Source organism: Patiria miniata, unplaced genomic scaffold (genome assembly GCF_015706575.1).
Source record: "Patiria miniata isolate m_02_andy unplaced genomic scaffold, ASM1570657v1 HiC_scaffold_30, whole genome shotgun sequence".
NCBI lineage: Eukaryota > Metazoa > Echinodermata > Asteroidea > Valvatida > Asterinidae > Patiria > Patiria miniata.
Window position 1 is genome coordinate 6219760 of NW_024037070.1, and position 20944 is coordinate 6240703.

General features: G+C 40.4%; 1 protein-coding gene across 2 annotated transcripts; it reads left to right on the forward strand.

The window, feature by feature from the left end:
• The first annotated feature begins 21 nt into the window (after window positions 1-21).
• LOC119739130 (deoxynucleoside triphosphate triphosphohydrolase SAMHD1-like) lies at window positions 22-20538 on the forward strand. Of its 2 annotated transcripts, XM_038213958.1 has the most exons (16): window positions 22-211; window positions 1753-2023; window positions 2384-2453; window positions 2930-3026; window positions 3683-3843; window positions 4223-4338; window positions 5862-5932; window positions 6487-6627; window positions 7968-8183; window positions 8570-8661; window positions 9652-9708; window positions 13323-13521; window positions 15273-15368; window positions 16201-16305; window positions 17529-17666; window positions 19561-20538. In XM_038213958.1, exons 2-16 carry the CDS (start codon window positions 1843-1845, stop codon window positions 19663-19665), a joined length of 1845 nt encoding a protein of 614 aa, XP_038069886.1. In that variant the 5' UTR covers window positions 22-211; window positions 1753-1842; the 3' UTR covers window positions 19666-20538. The 2 variants fall into 2 exon arrangements, with proteins under 2 accessions (XP_038069886.1, XP_038069887.1); XM_038213959.1 differs by lacking the exon at window positions 1753-2023.
• Window positions 20539-20944: the final 406 nt, after the last annotated feature.

A 20944-nucleotide genomic window follows, 5' to 3' on the forward strand; every position in this document is an offset into this window, starting at 1 on the left:
ACAGTCGATCGAGCGCGAGCGTGACTAGACTCGACTCAACTAAACTCGCGTCGTCGGGGTCGAGCGAATTTCGAATCTGGAAAAGAATGGAAAGTAGACAAAAGTCATCTCTGTGATCTTTGTGATCAGTGGTGGTGATCTTCGTGACCTTCGTGATCTTCGATTACACGATAAAGAGTCAGCAACGAGTTAAATCGGTAGGAGTACGCAAGTGAGTATAAAATTCCTGATAGTGATAGGCCTAATCAACAATAGCTTGAGAAGTTGAGACTCCAGCTGACATTCACCACATAAGTTGTGTTTAACAATCGCATTCAGTTGTACTTTGGTTTGGTCTGTCTGTATGTATAGTTGGTGTAAAATTTGTCTAACATGTCTAATACTTAATAGCATGCCAAAAGTTTGTGTACAAACGATAACGGATTAATGTGCTTGGCAGGTATGGTCTGGGCATTTTAGTCGATAGGCAACTTGCGTTTAAAAACAATACGACCAGATTAGGGGAGACCTCGCTCTTGAAATGCCAGTCCAATGTTGAATTCATTAATTTCATCAATCAATGAAAAAAATGTGGGGGGGGGGGGGATTTCATGCCCCCACTTTGTATATTGGCCAGATGATTTGGGTCCAGTTTAGCATTCTAGAAGTAGGTAAAAGAAGGAATGCATTAATCGTTATTTAATTTGTTTATTTATTTTATATTTAAATTTTTTTCCTTTTTCACAACCATAAAAGTTACCATGTTTACAAACCCCTTGTTAATATTTAATAAACTAGTTATTGAAATAAATAATTTATTTTGAATTAATGGAAATTTGGATCTGTAATATGAAATCCTACTTGAAACACGGATATTCTCAATGATGCGCAATTCAGAATATTTTACAACTTGGTTAAAAAGTGTTGGGAAAAGGTTGGATTTTGGATGTCAACTGCCTGTTTAAGATAGAGATTTACGGTAGCACCATGTAGCAAATCACTTTGGTGAGTTTGTGAGGTTCTGAAAAGAACCGGAAAAAACTCAACGTCGTTCGTTTTGCCTGCTTGCAAAGGCTAGTCCTAAAATAATGAATGTTTATGAGTGCAATGGTAAGAATAATTTCATGTGGTGACAAATGGAATGTTCCATTCCAAGAGGGAAAGCCAAGTGGAATGGAACATTCCATCTGAAGCATTCCTTATTTGTTTGATACAATGCCTGAACACCAATTGTGACCTTGCAATTGAACTTCTTATTACCATGGAATGGAACTTTTATTTGCGCGGTGCAGCTCGGCCGGCTGTTGGCTGGGACGAATAATTCAATGACATGTGATAAACGACCCACCAATCAGATGACAGGCCTTTACTCAGGCGTTGTATAAATACAAAATATCCTTCGTTGCACCACGGCACATGGGCCTATTCACGAGTCGGCCACATGAATTGAAAGTGAGGTACATGTAAAACCTTCATTTTTGGAACTTGCGAAGGGAAATGAAAGCAAGTACATGACTGAATCATTCAAGTCCGCTTAAAATGAATAATTTAAAATTTGTAATTAAACATTCCCTGATGTTTTACGCCAGATTTGGGAAAAATCTGGAAAGTAAAATAAGGCTGCAGTCTCGCGCCATCCCATTCAACAGTTAACAATTCATGAAATGCATTCAGGTAACACGACAAAAATGGCTACCTCGTGAATAAGGTCCATTACAGTTTTTCAAGTCATGTTGGGCTGACATTCCTGCTTTGAAATGTTTCCTTTGGCAGGAAATTACAGAGAGAGATCCCACTTCCTTTAAACAATTTCCGGTGAGAGTGAATTGAAAGAACTAAGGCTGCCCCAGTGCCCACTCCAAAATGTCCGTCCAGCGTGCCAAACGTAGGAAACTCTCCGAGGAGTTTCTACCGTCACAGGACAATTCGACCAGCCAACCAGACAACCATTTTGATTTTGCTGACTTTGAGAATTGGACACCGCACGTCATCTGCAAGTATCTAACAGCTAAAGGATTTGCTAATGAAGCACAGTTGTTTAAAAGTAAGGAGAAAACATTATATTCAATAAATATGTTCTTGATTTTACCAGAAACGCTTACATGTACTTGTGTTTGTATACAGTATACAAGCCTTCCAAAAAAACCACAAAAATCCTCATCAATTGTCATGAACCACTACCATGACTGCTGGTTCCATATGGTTAAATTGTGGTTAGGCCTTATTCACGTGTCGGCCATATTAAATTGAAAGCGAGGTTGAAAATCTTCATTTTTGGAACTTGCAAATAGAAATGAAAGTAATGAAATAAAAGTAATGACAAATTAATACCAGAAAAACAACCAGATTTGGGTCTTAACGCTAGTAAATTGAGAAATAAAAGTGATGTTTGCTTGATGAACAGAACAAGAAATATCTGGCAAAGTTATGGACAAGCTGACAGAAGAATTGCTCCACAAGAAGATTGGTGTGAGGTAAGACAAAAATAACCCTTTTGTATCGGTCTAAAGAAACATTGATTAATTTTAAGACATGTAATTGATTTGTGTATTATAAAAATAAGTTTGTTGTTGCACCATGTGAATTGGAATCAGTTTTGGGAGTCTTCTGACGACGAGCAGATTAAACGGCGGTGCACCGGGGGGGGGGGGGGGGGGGGAGTTCCAGCCCGACCCCACCCCCCCCCCCCCTTGATTCGCTGATTATTTAGGCAAGACAATCTTATTTTGACTGCTAGATTTTAGTCCCACGATTTGACCTTGGTGATATATACATGTATGTGGCCTATTTTCGAGTAGTGTAATATGGGTGTAAATGCACCAACGTCAGCAGCAAGTTGGAATAATTAAACATAAATTATTTGCCTATTGTGCAAACCTTCAAATGTGCTTTACATCGTGGCTTTTTATGCTGTCTTTTTTTTGTATGACATTTTCCATCATACTCTCAGGGTTTTGGGGAAACGCTTAGAGTTACTTCAAGAATTCCAGAATCTGAAGAAATTGCGTGACAATGCCAGGCCCAAAGTCTTTCTAGATTCACTCAAGGTAAGTTAATACCTCATCTGAATCGGGTATGATCACTCATATGTCCTAACCCTGCTGAATCCAACAGGATCCAACTGTGTCATATACCCGATTGAGCCTGTTGGATTGAGCAGTTAACCCCTCGTGTACATTAATGCAAAATGTTGGATTCAGCAGGCAACTGAACAGCGTTATAACGCCATGTTGGACTCCTTTGGAATCGGCAGACAAATGAAAATGAGGCACGGTGGATTTAGCAAGAAACTCCGGTTGGACTCTGTTGGATTTGGCAGGGTAGTCCTGAGGAACTACTAGGGGTTAGGGTTAATTTATGTGATTGCTTTATGGAGGACTCTGTCGTGTTGTGTATAACTGTAGAACTTTGCACGAAAAAAAATAGTTAAATTTGCACCTCATGAAATGGCTGCTGAAACTTTCCGTTATTTTTAACCCACCAATTGACTGCTTTATCTCGTGGTGTAGGTAAACCAGCCTCCCTCGTTGATCCATGGAGCATTTTAATTTCCCTCGGCTTTGCTGCGTGACAAAATGCTCAATGCTTCTCAGGGGGCTAGTTTTACTACACCACTCGCAGCAGTCAATATACTTGTATAAGCTTTCCAGTCCTACAGTGTTTTAATGTGTTGTCACTGTGTTCATGATTTTTGTCATATTAGGTATTTAACGACCCAATCCATGGACATATTGAGGTGCATCCACTCTGCGTTCAAATCATCGACACCCCACAATTCCAGAGGTTGCGGTACATCAAACAGCTGGGCTGCAGCTACCTAGTCTTCCCTGGTGCAGCGCACAATAGATTTGAGCATTCATTAGGGTAAGAAGCAGCTTGAGACGGAGACTAATTTCATGCACAGACGATAGAACAGTGGACCCGCTTCAGTGGACCGCTTAACTGAACTAAAATTAGCTGAACATACCAAACCGAACCGAACCGAGCTGAATTGTTTAGTTGAGGATGTTTGGAAACACGATTTTTAGTGACGCATATTTTTTAAGAGTGCAATCAAAATAATCAAAACTTGAAAAAATAGATTATCAAATTTTACGTGTACTTAAAATAAAATAATATTTTAGGATGACAGTATCGACTTAAAATGAAGGAAATTCTCAACAATTTTACAAGAACTGGCTGACCTATGAAAGCTTAATAGGGTGAGCAGACAATAAACAATACGTTTTTCTTTTTCCATTAGAGTGAGTCACTTGGCAGGGATATTATGTCGGACTCTGCAGGAAAGGCAGCAAGACCTGAACATCACAGAGAAAGACATCCTTTGTGTTGAAATTGCGGGTCTCTGCCATGACTTGGGTAAGTATGCAAATTATGAACGTTTGTGAGTGCAATGGTTAAAGCTACAGTCCATCATTTGTAATTTGTGCATTTTGTTCGTTTGAAGCAACAAAAGAGTTCAAAATCTAATGAAGGATACTGAGCAACTAACCTGATAAAGTTTCAGCTAAGCTTCAGCTGTACATTCCGAGAAAAACAGCATTCTAAGATCTCAATTTCAAATCAAAAGTTACTGAATCATGTTTTGAATTGTTTTGAATTGCAGCTATACGCGACGTCGCGCACTGATCCGACGAATTATAACAACCGCGCGCGTGTGTGCGTCGTTCGAATACTTGTGCGCGCTGCGCTGAATAACAAAACGAACTACTAATTTAAATTTTCCTACGGTGCTTCTCAAGAATCACCGTTGGAAATGCCTTCTTTCGTTGATTACTTCAAAATGACAGCTTCCCAGAAAGAATAATTTCACAGGGAGTTTAGTTCCCTTACTATCTTTCAACCAAGTTTGTTTTTCAACAATAATTACGCCAGTTACTTTTCGGATGGCTGCAAATGATGGACTATAGCTTCAAAGAATAATTTCATTGAGGTGACAGATGGAATGTTCTATTCCACGAGGCGAAGTTCTATTTACCGTGGAAGAGAACTTCTATTTTTGTTGTTAGGCCGTGCCTCGCGTTGGGACGAATAATACAATGGTCGACGACCCACCAATGAGATGATGGGCATTTATTCAGGTGTTGTACAATGTTCATCGTTTGACTAGACTTGACGACAAGTCGTTAGATCTTCGTATTTTGTCCGTGAACTTCAGTCTAACTCCATCGGTGCTGCTGGTTTAAGACTAGTACACAATCGGCCGGGTTGCGACAAATCTAACGACTTGACGATTACGTTCTCGCACCATTATTCATATATGCAAGCAGCCCAATACATTATGCAGTGCATTTTGTGGTAAGATCCAATCGCGCACTACCAGCAAATGAGGACTCATTCATTCCGTTACACGGGTGGTTCTTCTCAATATGGTAAGGACATGTTTGCAGATCTGGTGACATATTATAACCAATACACTCAGCTTGGTCAGTAGTGTGTAGAAATAAAATGTATCATGGTTTTTTAGTCGTGTACATGTTTGCCCTATAATGAATTTTGTAATGTTACGCAACACAATGTATAAACCCTCGAAGTAATGAGAACGACCTTCCCTGGTGGCCTAGAATACACTCTGAAATCTGAACCAATCAGAGTGCTCGCATAGAATGCACTGCCGATTCAAAATACTCCCATAATGTTGTGTACAAAATTGAAAACGTTTTCACAAAGTTTGTAATTGGTCATCAGTAGTCAGCATCATTTGGTCTGGGATCCAGACTACGCGTATTGCAGCAATATTTAATGTGCGTGAAGCCAGTAACCGTACGTACAACTATTACTGACTTGGCACCAATGGCATCGTTCGACTGGTCTGAAAAGTCAGGCTTTCTTGCTTTACGCAGTTGAATATTCCCGTCATGTTACTTTCCATTCCTATTCAGGCCATGGTCCATTTTCCCACATGTTCGATCAGCTCTTCATTCCGGCCGTCAGACCAGATTCAAACTGGACGGTAAGTAAATACGACTAAACGCATCACCCCCATCAGAAAAAGAATAGGTTTTATATTTTATGGCTGCCTAAATGTATTTTGCTATGAGAGTACCATAAAGTTACGTGTACATGGTTTAACTTGAAGTTTGTACCTTCAAATTTTTGTGTGACTTTGCCACATTTTCCTTATTAAAAAAAATGTCAAAATTATTGAGGCAAACAAAACAGTCAGATATAACTACACATATTTACTAAGCATTAGTGTGTGCGTAGTGTGCAAAAAGTGTTACGAACACGCGTGTGTGTTGCTCGAAATTTCCTTGAAATACGGCGCAGCCAGTACACGTCACAAAAATTTGATGCCCAAAATGTTGATTCACGTCTGCACGTGGAAGTCTGTAGGAAGTGACATCATTTGAGAGAGACCTATTGTGCTTATTAATCTAGCAGACAAATTGCAGAATTTATGAAGCGAACATATTTTGAGTACTTGGAGGGCTCAGATGAATGCCATTGATACTATGATCATCCGTAAAAAGAAACTGTTTCACTTGGTGTTTGTTCTCTTTACAGCACGAGAAAGCCTCGATGGACATGTTTGACTATCTGATTGAAGCCAACCAACTGAAAGACGTCTTTGCCAAGTATGGCTTAGACGCCCAAGACATCAGTTTCATCAAGGAGCAAATTGCTGGGCCACAGGAGCAACATAATGTACGAACATAGTGCAGTACTGCCATACATAAGACCAGATGGGTTTTTTTTTTTTGGGGGGGGGGGGGGGAGCAGTGGGGTCCGTATTCTCTGAAGGAGGGGGGGGGGAAGAGATGTTAGTGGGTTGAGCATTCTCACTTGAATTTTCCCACCTGAAATTGTAGCTTCAAGCAAATTTAAAATGATGATTATTTTCTGTGTGGCAAATATTTTTCAGCATGGGGAGGGGGAAATTTCAGTCGTGGATGGGGGGGGGGGGGGGGGGGCTTGGGTACGCCTGGTGAGCATGGTGAGACAGCTGAGTTTTTCATTTATATTTGTATTCTCAATAAATACTGAAAGGTGTACATTTGGTGGAACCACACGTGAAAGCAAACGTGAAAGACGCTCAATACAAACCAAACCATACACACCAAAACATCGTTTCAACTTTGCTGGTCGTTACCGGAACCACTTCTAATTATTTTATAATAGTCTTTCTGGATTCTCACAGTCATGGAAAATCCTGGTATTTAAAGCTATCATGGAAAGCCACAGACAAATCATGAGATTTTGTTATTTTACAAGGGTCATGGAAAGTTGATATTGCCCCCAAAAAGTCGGGGAAAATTCATGGAATCCTACACAACCCATACGTGATGAAGCGTAATATTTGGCTATCGCGGTCTTCCAGTTTGCATTTCAGTTCACTATACTTCCTCTTTATGCATGTATGCTCTATACTTGTTGCATGTTCAATGCACCATTCTGATGCTTTTGTGGTGCTCAGTGGTCTTGTGTCAAACTGGAAGGCCGAACGGGAACATCCCTTTCCTCTTGTGATGACTGGCCAGTGTATTGTAAATAGGCTCCTATGCCAAAGCAGCATATTAATTGATCATGAAAAGCACTAATTTTGTCTATTCGTAAGATGGAATTTTTGCATCGGAGTGCTGTAAATCAAATTAGGATATGCCCTTCACCGACGTATAAACACTGCATACTCAGTGTGTTACCTCCCGAGTGAAAGTTGGAACAAAATCACCCGGATGGGACTCAAACCCACGACCTCCTGCTTTCTAGTGCAGATGTCTTACCACTCGACCACCGAGCTAACAGGATCAGTTGGCTGGTTTGAATCTAATGTACATAGCAGCGGGTACCGCATTAACTAATCATAAGATGCGTAATTTGATTAATTTTGTCTAGGAAAGTAAGTAAATTAAATTCTAGTTCGGTTTTTAATTGGGATTGTTGCTATTGTGTCTTGTTCTATTGTTAAGCTCTTTGAGGAATCTTTGATTCGTGTTGCATTATTATGAATGCTGTTTTATTTTTATCATCTCATTTTTTTTTCTCAGAAATCTTGGCCCTACAGAGGCCGTACCAAGGACAAGAGCTTCTTGTACGAGATTGTCGCCAACAAGCGTAACGGTATCGACGTGGACAAGTGGGACTACTTCTTGCGAGACTGCCACAACCTGGGCATCTCTAGCAGCTTTGACTGCCACCGATTCATGAAGTTCTCCCGAGTCATCGAGGTGGACGGCAAGAAGCAGATATGCGCCAGGGATAAGGTTGGTTTGGAATTCCAGCATCTGCATTGCAGTCGAGTCCTTTACATCTAAATCCAATCCACCAAGTACTCAGAATTGTATGAATTTAGTCTAAGTGAATATCATTGACTTGGTACTTTGAATTAGTTGAAATATGAGTTAGTCCCTTTCCCCCATATCGTAAGATTTTAAAATAGGCACTAAAGGAAACTTTGCAAACGTTTGTGATCTTTTTGGGTATAGCCAAGGTGAAATCGCCGGCAGCGTTCACGCAAGTGGTTCGCACCACAGTTTGTATTACATGTACCTAACAGGTGGAATTTTGGTCACACTAGGTGTTTCAGTGAATCCATGGTACCAGTACTTGATTGAATAAAAGTGTTGTTTTTTGGCTGTTCCCTATCCAGGAAGTGGGAAATTTGTACGACATGTTTCACACACGCAACAGCCTCCACCGCCGCGCCTACCAGCACAAGGTGAACAAGATCATCGAAAGCATGTGAGTTTGTGTCCAACATCTTGGAACAACCCTCAGTTCTTTTCAGTTTTTTTTCCGAAGCTGTTACTTGGTCCCCAGTCTCTTCCGCCATGTTGACAAGAAATCGCCGTTGCTTGTCAAAAAAAATCATTTGTTTTCATTAATTTCATTCTCTTCCAAGATATTTAAATTAAATTTAATTTTCGAAATGTTCCACTTGACCTTTAGTGGACTCAACATTTATTTCTTTTTTTGGTTGTTCCTTCAAATTTTGCTTTTTGATCTAGGCTGGTCCCCCGTCTCTCCCCCCATGTTGACAAGAAATCGCTGCTGCTTGTCCAAAGAAAACTTTTGTTTTCATTAATTTCATTCTCTTCCAAGATATTTAAATTAAAGGGAATGTACATCATTGGCTTTTGCTGTAATTTTCAGAAATGAACTATTTGGGGGGTTAGTATAATAGATCAAATATTGTTACACTGACATGTTTGAAGTTTTGTGTTCGAAAATGCTGGAAAAACCAAGAAAAACAAAAATATTCAAGTAGTCTGGTTCCCTGACTCCACTAAAGATGAAATGGATCAAACATACCAGAAAATTGTAAGGTAAGGGAACCAGTCTAGCTGGCCTGCACCTGTCCATGAACATGGAGCCAATAGCTAGCAAAACAAAATTTAGACTAAAAAAAAATGGTAAATTTGATGCAGTAATTGAAAGATAGTTAGGTTTTTCCAACGGTGGTCGGCCGACCAGCGTTGGAAATGTAGACAAATATACCATTTTCTTGAAAATGGCTTCACACCAGGTGCCATAATTTTACAGGATGCTTAAAAGCATGTCATTTACCAACCTCCTAGTAAGGTATTTCATAACAACTTGGTAGTTTTATTTTTCAATGTTTGCAAATGTTGTATTTTCCCTTTAAATTTAATTTTTGAAATGTTCCACTTGACCTTTAGTGGACTCAACATTTCTTTCTTTGGTTCCTTCAAATGTTACTTTTTGATCTAGGCTTGTTGAAGCATTAGTAAAGGCAAACGATCACTTCTTGGTCAAAGGAAAGGAAGGGTGAGTAGAAATAGCAACTGAATTTTTAAACAGGTTTAGGGCTGTGCCGAATATTCGGATATTCGGTTATTCGATCGATAAACGAATATTCGAATATTTATTTTCGAATAAGAATATTCGGTGGTGATATGCAATGAAATAAAAAGGTGAAAAAAACTTTATTTTTTAACAACAAAAGTGTATTCTCAAAGTTAAGTTTCAAGTTGCTGCCAAAAAAACCCATAAAAGTAGCTTGTATATATGCCAAGCAATAATGCCATACATATATTACTTCTGCTTTGGGAGTGCTTGCAGTAAAGCCAACCCATTTTTTTAACGCCGGACTGCAACACCAATCGCTGATGCTTCCGACAAGATAAACAAGACATTTTGTCTTTCATGTCTTCACAAAACACTTCCTGACACCTTTTCATATCAAACTTCTAGCATGAGTAGTAACGTTTCCGTTGTCCGTATTTTTGTTTGTTGTTGTCCTACTTACAATCCCTACTTTCAAAAGAAAACCGCCGCTGTTTTTCCCCGATGCGATCCTGGCAAGTTTCCCCGCGCGTTGGTGTTACATGTACATGTGTGCAGCATAGGAAAATGCAGCGTGGCATTGGAGAGGAGCACGTGTTAATTTGCCCACGTGCGCAGTGGGAGGGGCTTACTGGATCGGCTATTGACATCGCGAAAATGGCATGCCAACATCGATGTAGAAGACCTCTGCAATCTCATGCAAAGAACTTGATTTCTTTTTTCTGTGTGGGCCTTTGTATTTTCCGTTTTCATGTACTTATTTTGAGGACGTACTGCTCGCACAGGGTCGCACAAGAAGCGGTACATTACACTGATACAGCGAAGCCTATTCCCCCCAAGGTTTTCCATCGCCTGTTCAATCGTGTCGAATGCACGTGGTTATAGGGAATCGCCTTGCACGCAGTATGCTGCTCACAGCACGTGGCGGTGTTGTAGAAAACTTGTCATGAACCCCAACATTACATTAAAACGTTTTGAAAACCTTGGTTCATTTACGTTACGGACTCTGGGATTTTTCTAAAAGAATTTCTTGTTTACTTTTAGGGGTAAATTTATTATGGCTGTTAGATGTTCGCCTCAATGCCTCCGTAATTATAAACATGTACATGTACAAAATAATCTAGTTTTCTCAACTGATCAGAGCACCCTTTTATCGAACACATTTTCGTTCGCTCTTTGTTCGCTGGGTTAGTCTGCTAATTGCACCCAATATTTGCGCAAATAAAACATACATAAACACTTCAAAAACTAGTTCAGCAATTATACTTTCAGTAATAATAGCGGGAACCTCTGGCTTATGTCCTCCAAGTTGAGCAAAACGCAAGAAAAAGGGCAGACAACAGAGAGGATTTCAAACTCAAAAGAGCTCTCATTTATTTCGCCAGACAGACTTTGCGGTCAACTCACCGCACCGTACCCCTGATTCCCAGCATAGAAAACCCCAGCTAGACAAAATGTATCAAAATGTTGCAAGTTGGAATATCCAAACCTTTTAGTGGCCTATTTGTTAGAAATTTATCTCCAGAGCACGCACTTAGCCAGACAAAAGAACCGGGTCAGCGCACCTGTGCCCTAATTAGCCCGCCAACAATGCGCCCGCCGGAGCTCGGCTGGCGATTTTTAATTTTTTTTTGCTGAAATGTCACCCTTCGTGTTTTGGGTACACAGCTTATAATACATCCCCTGTGGGCAAACAAGGAAATACTGCTTTGCACGTGTCAAGCTGGGGCGTGTGTATGCCGCGCCCACGCCCATTATTTGCATAAACTTAAATATGCATTTACAATTCAAAGACCCATATTTCATTGAATAAAGACATTAAATATCATAGGTTTTTTTCTTGGAGTTTTTGGTTGTTGAGAATAAGTTTATTTAAAATGATATAAATTCATTTCCTCAATTCTTGGTGACAAAAGTGCGAGTTATTATTATAAAAGTGATTTTTTTATCCTCGATACTGTGACTAGGAAGTACACCGTTTTGTAGACTTCAAGAAGCTTCCAGTAATAGATATGCTCGGTTCCTGTTTGCGAGTTAAGGGTCGGAGAGTCACAATAGCTGACGCCACCCGCCGTGTTTGGGGTTCACGGCTTAATACGTCCCCCATGCAAACAAGGAATCCTTCACTCTAGCTTCTCTGGTTATTGTTAATCTTTAAATTACTGACGACTGAAGAACAACTGATTGTTGTCAAATACCTGACTTACCTGTGAAGAAATCATGCATGGCATGCTGACGTGCGCACGTACGTTGACTTCATGTACATGTATGGCATATTTTTGCTCTTGAGGGAATTTGGAATGGCCAAATAACCGAATATTCGAATATTCGTTCGATTGGAAGGTCGAATATTCGAATATTCAATTATTCAAATTGACTCAGCCCTAAACAGGTTCAGTGAATTTACGAACAAATGCAGATGGGTCCAGCAGGCTACGATTCCTTTGGAAACCGTGGCTATCCTTCAAATCAGCTAGGGCTGTCCCAAATTTACTGAATACTAGAATATTGGATCATCATACGAATATTCGAATAGCTTTTCTATATTCGAAAACAAGAAAACTACGCACATACACACACGACTGTGGTCACGATATTTAATTGTTTTTGCATCGCTTTATTGTCAGGTGACACTTTTTTGTTGGTTCTTTTTTTTTTGACGATATCTTTAGTTGTCGACAGCAGTGGAGTGCTGTGGCCTCGTGGTTAAGGGCATTGGATTCGTGGTCTGTGGGTAAAGCTGCAGGTCGTGGGCTCGAGTCCAGCCGGGGTCATGGTGCATGTGCCCTTAAGCAAGGCACTTTGTCACTCATTGCTTCTCTCCACCCAGGAGTAAATGGGTACCTATGAGGGCAGTGATGGTTATTGTGATTGAATTAATTAGCTTCCTTGCGCCTAACAGGAAGCATCGAGCTGTATACTCCCCAGGGAGCTGCGATGGTATTTGGCATGTTTAATTGGCCCAATGATTAAGGGTAATAATAATGTAAAGTGCTTTGATCTTAGTTAAAAGCGCTATATAAGAACCTGTTATTATTATTATTATTATTATTCCCATTTTGCACATCCTTTTAGCAGGTTAAAGCTCTTTACAGTTATAAAAATAATTATTGCAAAACACATATCCATTGCGGAACGCATATTTTAACTCTCGAGCTCTTCGTGCAATTTTTTACCGCCGCATCATACACAGTTGCAGCTGGCAGTTTTTAATATATTCGGACAAACGCAGTTTGTGAGTATTTTGTTTGTGTACGATCATATGGAGGTGTCTGCATGTAGTCAAGGGTAAAAGTTAGAAATTAATGGTTTTGGGGGTTTTTTTCTCATTTTTCCAATAAAAAAAATTAGGGTAGGGGCTGTCAGAATAGGGTAGGTAGGGATACCGGCCGGAAGCAGAACTATTATTTTTTTTGCCTAATTGAATATTTGGTTATTCAAAAGTGGAAAGCTCAAAATTCGTCAGTCCGTTTTTAGTGTATTTTTCCAGGATAACGGGACAGTAATACTTAGTTATTGTTTTCGCTTGAATGTACGTAGTGTTAACAACTTTTTCCAATATTTTTGGATTACTTTTCTTTATACACCCTGTACAGTAAAATGTTGAAGATATCAGAAGCGATCGATGACATGGTCGCCTACACCAACATGACCGACGACATCATCCTTCAGATCATGCGTTCCGATGACCCAGCCCTGGCTGAGTCCCGTCGCATTCTGGAGATGGTCCAACGCCGTCAGCTGTACAAGTGCATCGGCCAGACACAGCCCCCCGACGGAACCTTTATTGATAGGGTATGCATTCGCTCGTACTTTTGTAAATTGTTGGAGTTTTTTTAACTTTTGGATTTTTTTTATGGCTTTTGATGGAAAAGGTATTTATGAATGGGGATAATAGTGCAATGGAGCAGTTATAAGCATGATGTTTAAAGGTAGAGTAGATCATTTGCAGCTATCCAAAAAGTAACTGACGTTGTTGTTGTTGAAAAGCTTTTGTAGCAATAAACTCCTTGGAAAAATTATTCCTTTGTGTGCTGACATTTTGAGAAAAAAAAACACTAAAAGAAGGCAATTTCCAATATGTAAAATGACGCATTTTTGGACATTTCCATTAGTAGTTGGTTTGTAATTCGGCGAATCTGTGAAGGGTGCGCGCAAGCGTTGACACGACGCACATGTCAGCGAGGTTGCGACTATTTATCGGTACTGTGCGTGACATCGCGTAGCTGCAATCGGCTGAATGAGAACGTGTCCCGGATGCTGATTTCGGGCACAATTGACTCTGCAACTTTTGGATTGAAATCGAGTTCCTTGAATATCGTTTTCGTGAAAAACACAGCATTCACAGAGCTGAAACTTCATCAGGTTAGTGTGTTAAGCGCCCTCCTTTAGATTGTGAACAGTATTGTTGCCTCAAACGAAAAGAATGCACAAAGAAAAATGATCTACCCTTCCTTTATATCCAACGGCCAGGACCCAAACGGGTCTTAAACCAGACGTTTATAGCTGCTCCAACACACTTTTGTTGCTATGATTATACCTTGCGCGTGCATGTTCCCACTCAGTCTTGTGTGGGGTTGATTTTACTTTCTGATGTCGTGGGGCTGCTTTTCACTGATTCACTATGCCTCTAAGTTCCAAAAGTGGGACAGTTGCTAATACAGTGTACAATAATTAAAATTACTATACCTCATACATATTCATGATCGAGAGCCGAACGTTCACTGGTCAATTCACCATCACATGCCAGATGTTATTCTTGCTGTTTACCAAACGTGCGCGCGAGGATTCACGCACATTGTAAATACGCATGCGTAGTAGACTGTCGCATGGGTTACCCGTGCTACAGTCTACTACGCATGCGCTTTACAGAGCAATCGAGGAACTGTCGCACGGGTGCAGTACGCACGCGCGAACATCGCACAGGAGAGATGCATGGTTGCACGGTTCGCGTAAATGTTAATTTACAGAGCTCAATGATGCCGTACTGGAGAAAATGTATAGACCGTGTAAAGATGTCTCCTATACAAAAGAAAGTTGTACACATTGCAAACAACTGTATTTACAACTGTAGTAACTGTATTATATTGCAAACGAACCGAACTAGTAATTGAAGTTGAATCTTTTGGTGAGCTGTACAAGTTTCCCCAAATTTTGTTTTAGGTGCATAATAATAAAACAAAATTCGGCAACTGAATATGTATGAGGTATAGTAAAACAAATATAACATGGTTTATTTCGGGTGGACAGTCGATATTCGCTCCCCGAGGTATTGGAAGTTGACAAACTAGTTCCCTCGGCTTCGCCTCGGGAACTAGTTTGTCAACTTCCAATACCTCGGGGAGCGAATATCGACTGTCCACCCTCAAACCATGTTATATTTGTATACTAATGGGGCGTAAAAGTTAAAACACGGCCAACTATAAGTCTTCAAATTTAAGTGCATGCTGACACTAATTGATTTCGGGGAGTGAGGCAGCACAAAATTAATCCTATTACATACAGGGAGATACTATTTCATTTTTTTCCCCCGTTTTCGTCCACAGAACAGAGTTCCTGAGATGAAGGAGGAGATCATTGGAGCTCAGGAAACAAAAGACATGGACGGTGTGCAACTCACGGCCGACCAGCTGATCATACATGTGAGTGCTGTATCCGCTGTACGCTTGACCAATAGAGGGCGCTGTTTATCAATTTCATTATTCCATTCTCTGGTTCATTCCTCTGATTGAACTGTTTGTGCTTTTGGGTTAAGAACTGATTAATAACTGTTACTAACTGTGCACTATTTAAGGTGTAAATCACATATTTTTTTTAATCTTTTTTTTTAACCCTTTCATTCAACATTGTTTATTGACTTGGCTCTCCCCCGGGGCCAAATTGTTTGCTCAGTCATGTGGAAATCACCAGAACGTGAACAAAATGACCACAAGTCGAAAACTCACTTTTTACAACTCAGATTTTCACTGCCAAGGAGTGATTAAAATCATAGGTGTTGTGTGTAAAGTTTGAACCTTACTTTTTTATGTGATGTAAAAGTGAAGTCCATATTATGTGCAAATATAAGAAAGTTATGCTTTTTTGTTCATCTGGTCCCATTTATCAAACTGCAAGCCATTTCTCCACATGACCAAATGGCACTCCATACCTCAAATTGTGCGTGGATACTTCTGAAGCACTTTTCTCATATTTTTTTGTTATGGTAACACCCTTGAATAAAGTACACCATTAGAACGATCCGAAAACACTCTTTCAGCTGGTATATATATATCAACATGCCGCCTTTTTGAAAAGTGTTACAATATCTGTGTGGAGGGTGTTCTGTGTGTGGTTTCCTGGCGCCCATGGGAATCAGCAGGGGGGTACTTCTTGTCGACAAAAGTCGACCGTGGTAAGAAAAGGGTTAAGTTATTGGTTTTGCCTAGAAAGATACTTGATATTCAGCCGAACTTTTGTATGATTATAATTCTACAGATTGTGGATCTGAATTACGGCATGGGTCGGAAGAATCCAATCGACCACATGAGATTCTACTCCAAGGCCAACCCCCAGCAAGCAGTCGTGGTCCGAAAGGGTCAGGTAGGAAACAAAGAGAGAGACCGCTGGTCCAAATGACTTTGGCTACAGCTTTAATTCTGATGCAGCCACTAAAGCACAGTATTCAACGTTGCCGAAATTGTAGTCAGAATGTCCGTAGTGGTCTTTGAACAGTAAACAACAGGAAAGTTGAAAGCACGATCCACAACGATTTCCTCGTTTTTCACCTCACAATCATACTATAATGTCAAAATTATATTTTATGTCAAAAAAGTCCTACTTTTGCTACTGAATACCTCTGTTGTTTACCAATGGAATTAAACCAAAATTTTCAGATCATTTACACAAGGCATGACAAATTTTGTGCAGCAAGTTTCATTAGCTTTGAACAATTTAAACGCCATACAAAAAAAAAACCCTCACTTTCAGAATCTGCCTCTTTTGTCTCGGTGTCCTCCAATGTTGATACAGCCCTGGAGACGGTGGCGGAAGACTTGTGCTGCGGCCGAAAGCTTCTGAAGGAATGCAGGATCATCCCTGATGTCATTGCACACCTCCTCGATCGGTGCAAGACACATTAGATGAGGTGTGCAATGACATCAGGGGTGATCCTGCATTCCTTCAGAAGCTTTTGACCACAGCACACACCTTCCGCCACCGTCTCCAGCACTGTATCAACATTTTTTAAGTAATTATGTTTTTTGAATGGCGTTTAAATCTCACCCTGTTGAGCAAAGCTGATGAAACTCGCTCTGTAAAATTTGACATGCCTTGTTTACACGATCTGAAATTTTGGTTTAATTCCATTAGTATTAGGTAAACAACAGAGTTATTTAGGATCAAAAGTAGGACTTTTTTGGTCACATAGTTCATGTTTGCCATTAGAAATTAAATAACACTGTACCTACTATCAATGTAAATCTTGGACGTCCTGTTGCTTCCCAGTTACATGCCTGGATGTAAGCAATGCCAATACACATTTTACAACCAACAAATAGATGCAGGAACTTTGAAAGCTGATGCTAACTGAAAAATTAGCAAGGTTTTGATTCAACATGTGAACAAATAGGTTAGTGCGGACCTACAGAACTTCAGAAATATTGGCTCTTTGGTCTGGAGTGCTGAATGGTAACCCAAAGCAACAAGTGAAAATGCACGTGCTAATAGAAAGATGATTTCGCCGGCTGATGTAATCCTGTGCTGCCCTGTAGTTCCTCCATGAAATAAATACTAATATTTTTTTTGCGTTCCTCTTACAACTGCAGGTTTCGCAAATGTTGCCAGAGCGTTTCGCTGAGCAGCACATCCGTGTTTACTGCAAGCGACGTGACCCAGAATACATCAACAAGGCTTTCGAGTGCTTCCAGAGCTGGTGTGACAAGAAAAACTACACGGTGCAAAAGGTAAAGTATAGGAATTCACATCACGGCTGTTTTATAAAGCAGACAAAGGTGTGTGCTTGTATGTTTGTGTGTTCAGGAGCTGATTACGGGTGAGGCAGTGAAGCCGCCTATCCCGTGAAGTGAGTGAGGCGAAGCGTCCTTGAACATAACCAAAACCTTCCTGCAGAAGTTTGGTCCAATCTGAAGACTACAGTCAGAAGCCAGTTTTGACAGACATGCAACTTTTCCTCGAATCCACTGATTTCCTCATTTTTTACTTCTCATGAATGTCATTGCAAATTGAAAAATACTGTACAAAGTCATGTGTGGTTTGGCTTTTCCTTGTTTTTTTTTCTAAATTTCCAGTTGCATGCCTGTGTTGAGTTGGTACTCGTTCACATGTGAAAAATGCACCCTCGTTGCTTCTTCGACCAGTAGACTGTTTAAACTTTCTCCTAAATGCATGTGCTCCTCAAAATTAAGAACACATGATGTGTGTCAGCCATCGAATGGCATCGGGGCGTCTGTTGAAGATGTCCCCCCCCCCCACAAATCACTTCCCCCCCCCCCCAAGTTTGTACGTTTCAGTTTTGTCTGAATTCAGACTTTTTGAATCTGAGAGAGACATTAGGCCAAAAAAAAAAATAGTTCTGCTTCCGATTACATGCCTTTCAAAAATAGGGTCGGTCGGTCGGAATTTTTTTTTTTTTTGCCATTTTTTTTTTATGCAGATTTAATGGGGTATTCAATTATGTGCGAAGTTTTTAGCCTGAACTATTTCCATTGCACTACGAAAGCTATACACGAAATGGCAACAAAGAGTGAATAAAAACTACCTTTAATTATTGTAAATATATTTACCAGTATTTACGTTCGATAATTTCGGAAAATAATGGAAAATTCAGGTCGTTCGCACCATATGCACAACGCTAGTCAAGACGCGGGGAGCTGGTCAAAACTCTGAGGTGTGTGATGCGTGCGTGTGTGGCGAGCGGCCCACCATGGGCTGACAGACCTGTTTTTAAGGTCAAACATTTTGGGAAACACGCGGCGTGTATCACTCCAAATACGAGTAGTGCGATCTCAAAATGAACTCTTGAACACAGAAAATACATACACAGACAAGCTAGATCAATTCTGTAAATTAACTTGCAAAAATGTTCTTTCTCCATCGGTGTTTTCTTGGCATTTTTACGATGTCGAATCTGACCAGTTGACAGTGGCCTGCACTGCTAGCGTGCTATCGGTCGCATAGCTATGGACTGGTTACCGCATTTTCATCATGTCTTCGAAATTGGCCCCTGCGCGGCGCGGCGGGAACCAGTCGTCGCCACGTGATTATAGTCGCCGTGACATCGCATTGCGAAGTAGCTATATCGCGAAGCGAATTTGTAAAAATAATGGAGGTTTCTTTTGAAAAAAAAACGAATGTAAGTAAGAAAACAAATAAATACAAGATTTTTTTTTATGCAAAAGGGTTGTTGAGAGGTATTTTGTGAAGACAGAAAAGACAACAAAATTTTATTTTTATTTATTCAATCTTTTTTTTTTTAATTGCCGATAAAATTTTTAGGGTCGCAGCCTAAAAATAGGGTCGGTCGGGTAACCGGAAGCAGAACTATTCTTTTTTTTGGCCTTATCAGTACAAAAAGAAATCTTTCTTACAGACTTTTCATCCAATTTTCAGATTTTTTTAAATTGGCAATCTCATCCCTGGTTTTCCCAAACAAAAATTACCTGACCATTTATACTCCTGGGTGGAGAGAGGCAAGTGGGGGTGAAGTGGCTTGCCCAAGGACACAACACATGACCAGCAGCTGGATTTGAACCCCTGACCCTCTGATCATGAGTCACGAACCCTAACCACTAAGCCATATGTTTATACCAGTTAAAATTTCTCTCTTTTACATTTCAGGCCGGCAATGTGCATGACCCCGAGTTGACCCCGGCCAAGTCCGGGTCGCAAGAGGACAACCGGACGCCGGAGAAGCAGAAATCCCGAACCCGACTGTCCATGTAATGCGATGCATGCTGTGGGACACCAGTGAAAAACCAGCATATTCTGAGGTCTGAGAATGATAGAACTGCTCTGCTATCGCCACACAACGCAGAAGGAGACTGCCATTTACAATGTCGTGCCGTTGCCCAGGTCATGATTGGATCACATGGGATCTACGGTATCTTACAAGATTTTCCAATAAACCACGACAAAGGCTTTCCTTTGAAATTGTTCGTTCCTCGTTACTTGTGACCAGACTTGTGATCTACTTGTGACCAGATTTATGATGCACTTGTGAACCATCACAAGTACTTTGACAACATTTATATATCCCACCTATGTGGAAAATGATCCCACCTATGTGGAAGGTGTTATTTGCTGAACATTAGCCTCTCAAGATCTTTCAAAAAAGTAGAAATTTTCAGGATTTTTAAGAAGGAAGAGTACAGCCACTGTTAACATCAGACTTGAGGTCCTTTGAATCATGAAATGCAAGACTGTGTTAATGCACAGAGCTGAATTTCTTAGGATTCAAGAAAATTTCTTTGGGAGTCAGGGTTAAGGACAAATACCAACTGCACTAACATTTTTTTCCGCTTGCACTGATGCATGTGTAATTGGAAGCCGTGGCCAACACTGCCAAATTTATTCTTCAACTTAAGGCCAGTTCTTACTTGCCGCGAATTTCAGTTAGGGTAACGACAAACGACACAATGAAGCTTCAGCTGTTGGTGCCATGGAAATCACTTCGCTTTCGTTTCGACGTGAAGTATGAATACCAACTGCAGTAACATTTTGTTCGCTTCCATTGTGTTATTGGAAGCCGTAACCAACACTGCCAAATTTATTCAACGACTTAAGGCCAGTTCTTACTTGAGAAGAATTTCAGTTACAGTAACGACGAACAACACAATGAAGCTTCAGTTGTTGGTGCCATGAAAATCACTTCACTTTTGCTTCAGTGCGATGTATGAACACCGGCCTTTATTAGCTAACCTTCCACTTAATGCTAAATTCACCCACGGATGAGTTTCTCAAATTGGCGTTTTTTTTTCCGTGTTTTTAATCTTTTCTATTTACCTGGTCATTAAGCTCAAAAGCCTGAGTTTTTCAGGCAAAGTTTTCATTAGGGTTCATCGTGGTTTTAAAGTATGAACTCATGAGACATGTATTGTAAGCATTGTGCCACTTCAGAAATGTTTTCTGAGTAGGGTCCCTGTCAACCTACAATCCCGGCCATAATGGTTGGGACACTTGGAAATAACCTTAGACTTCCACGGTCACCCGCTCCCCCGGTCAA

What these genes read in the sequence shown, in the direction of transcription:
- LOC119739130 (XM_038213958.1), top strand. Translation starts at nt 1,843, where the DNA reads ATGTCCGTCCAGCGTGCCAAACGTAGGAAACTCTCCGAGGAGTTTCTA. An exon ending in TGAAGCACAGTTGTTTAAAA is followed by an intron (nt 2,024 to 2,383) that starts GTAAGGAGAAAA and finishes CTTGATGAACAG; the next exon opens with AACAAGAAATATCTGGCAAA. An exon ending in GACCAGATTCAAACTGGACG is followed by an intron (nt 5,933 to 6,486) that starts GTAAGTAAATAC and finishes TTCTCTTTACAG; the next exon opens with CACGAGAAAGCCTCGATGGA.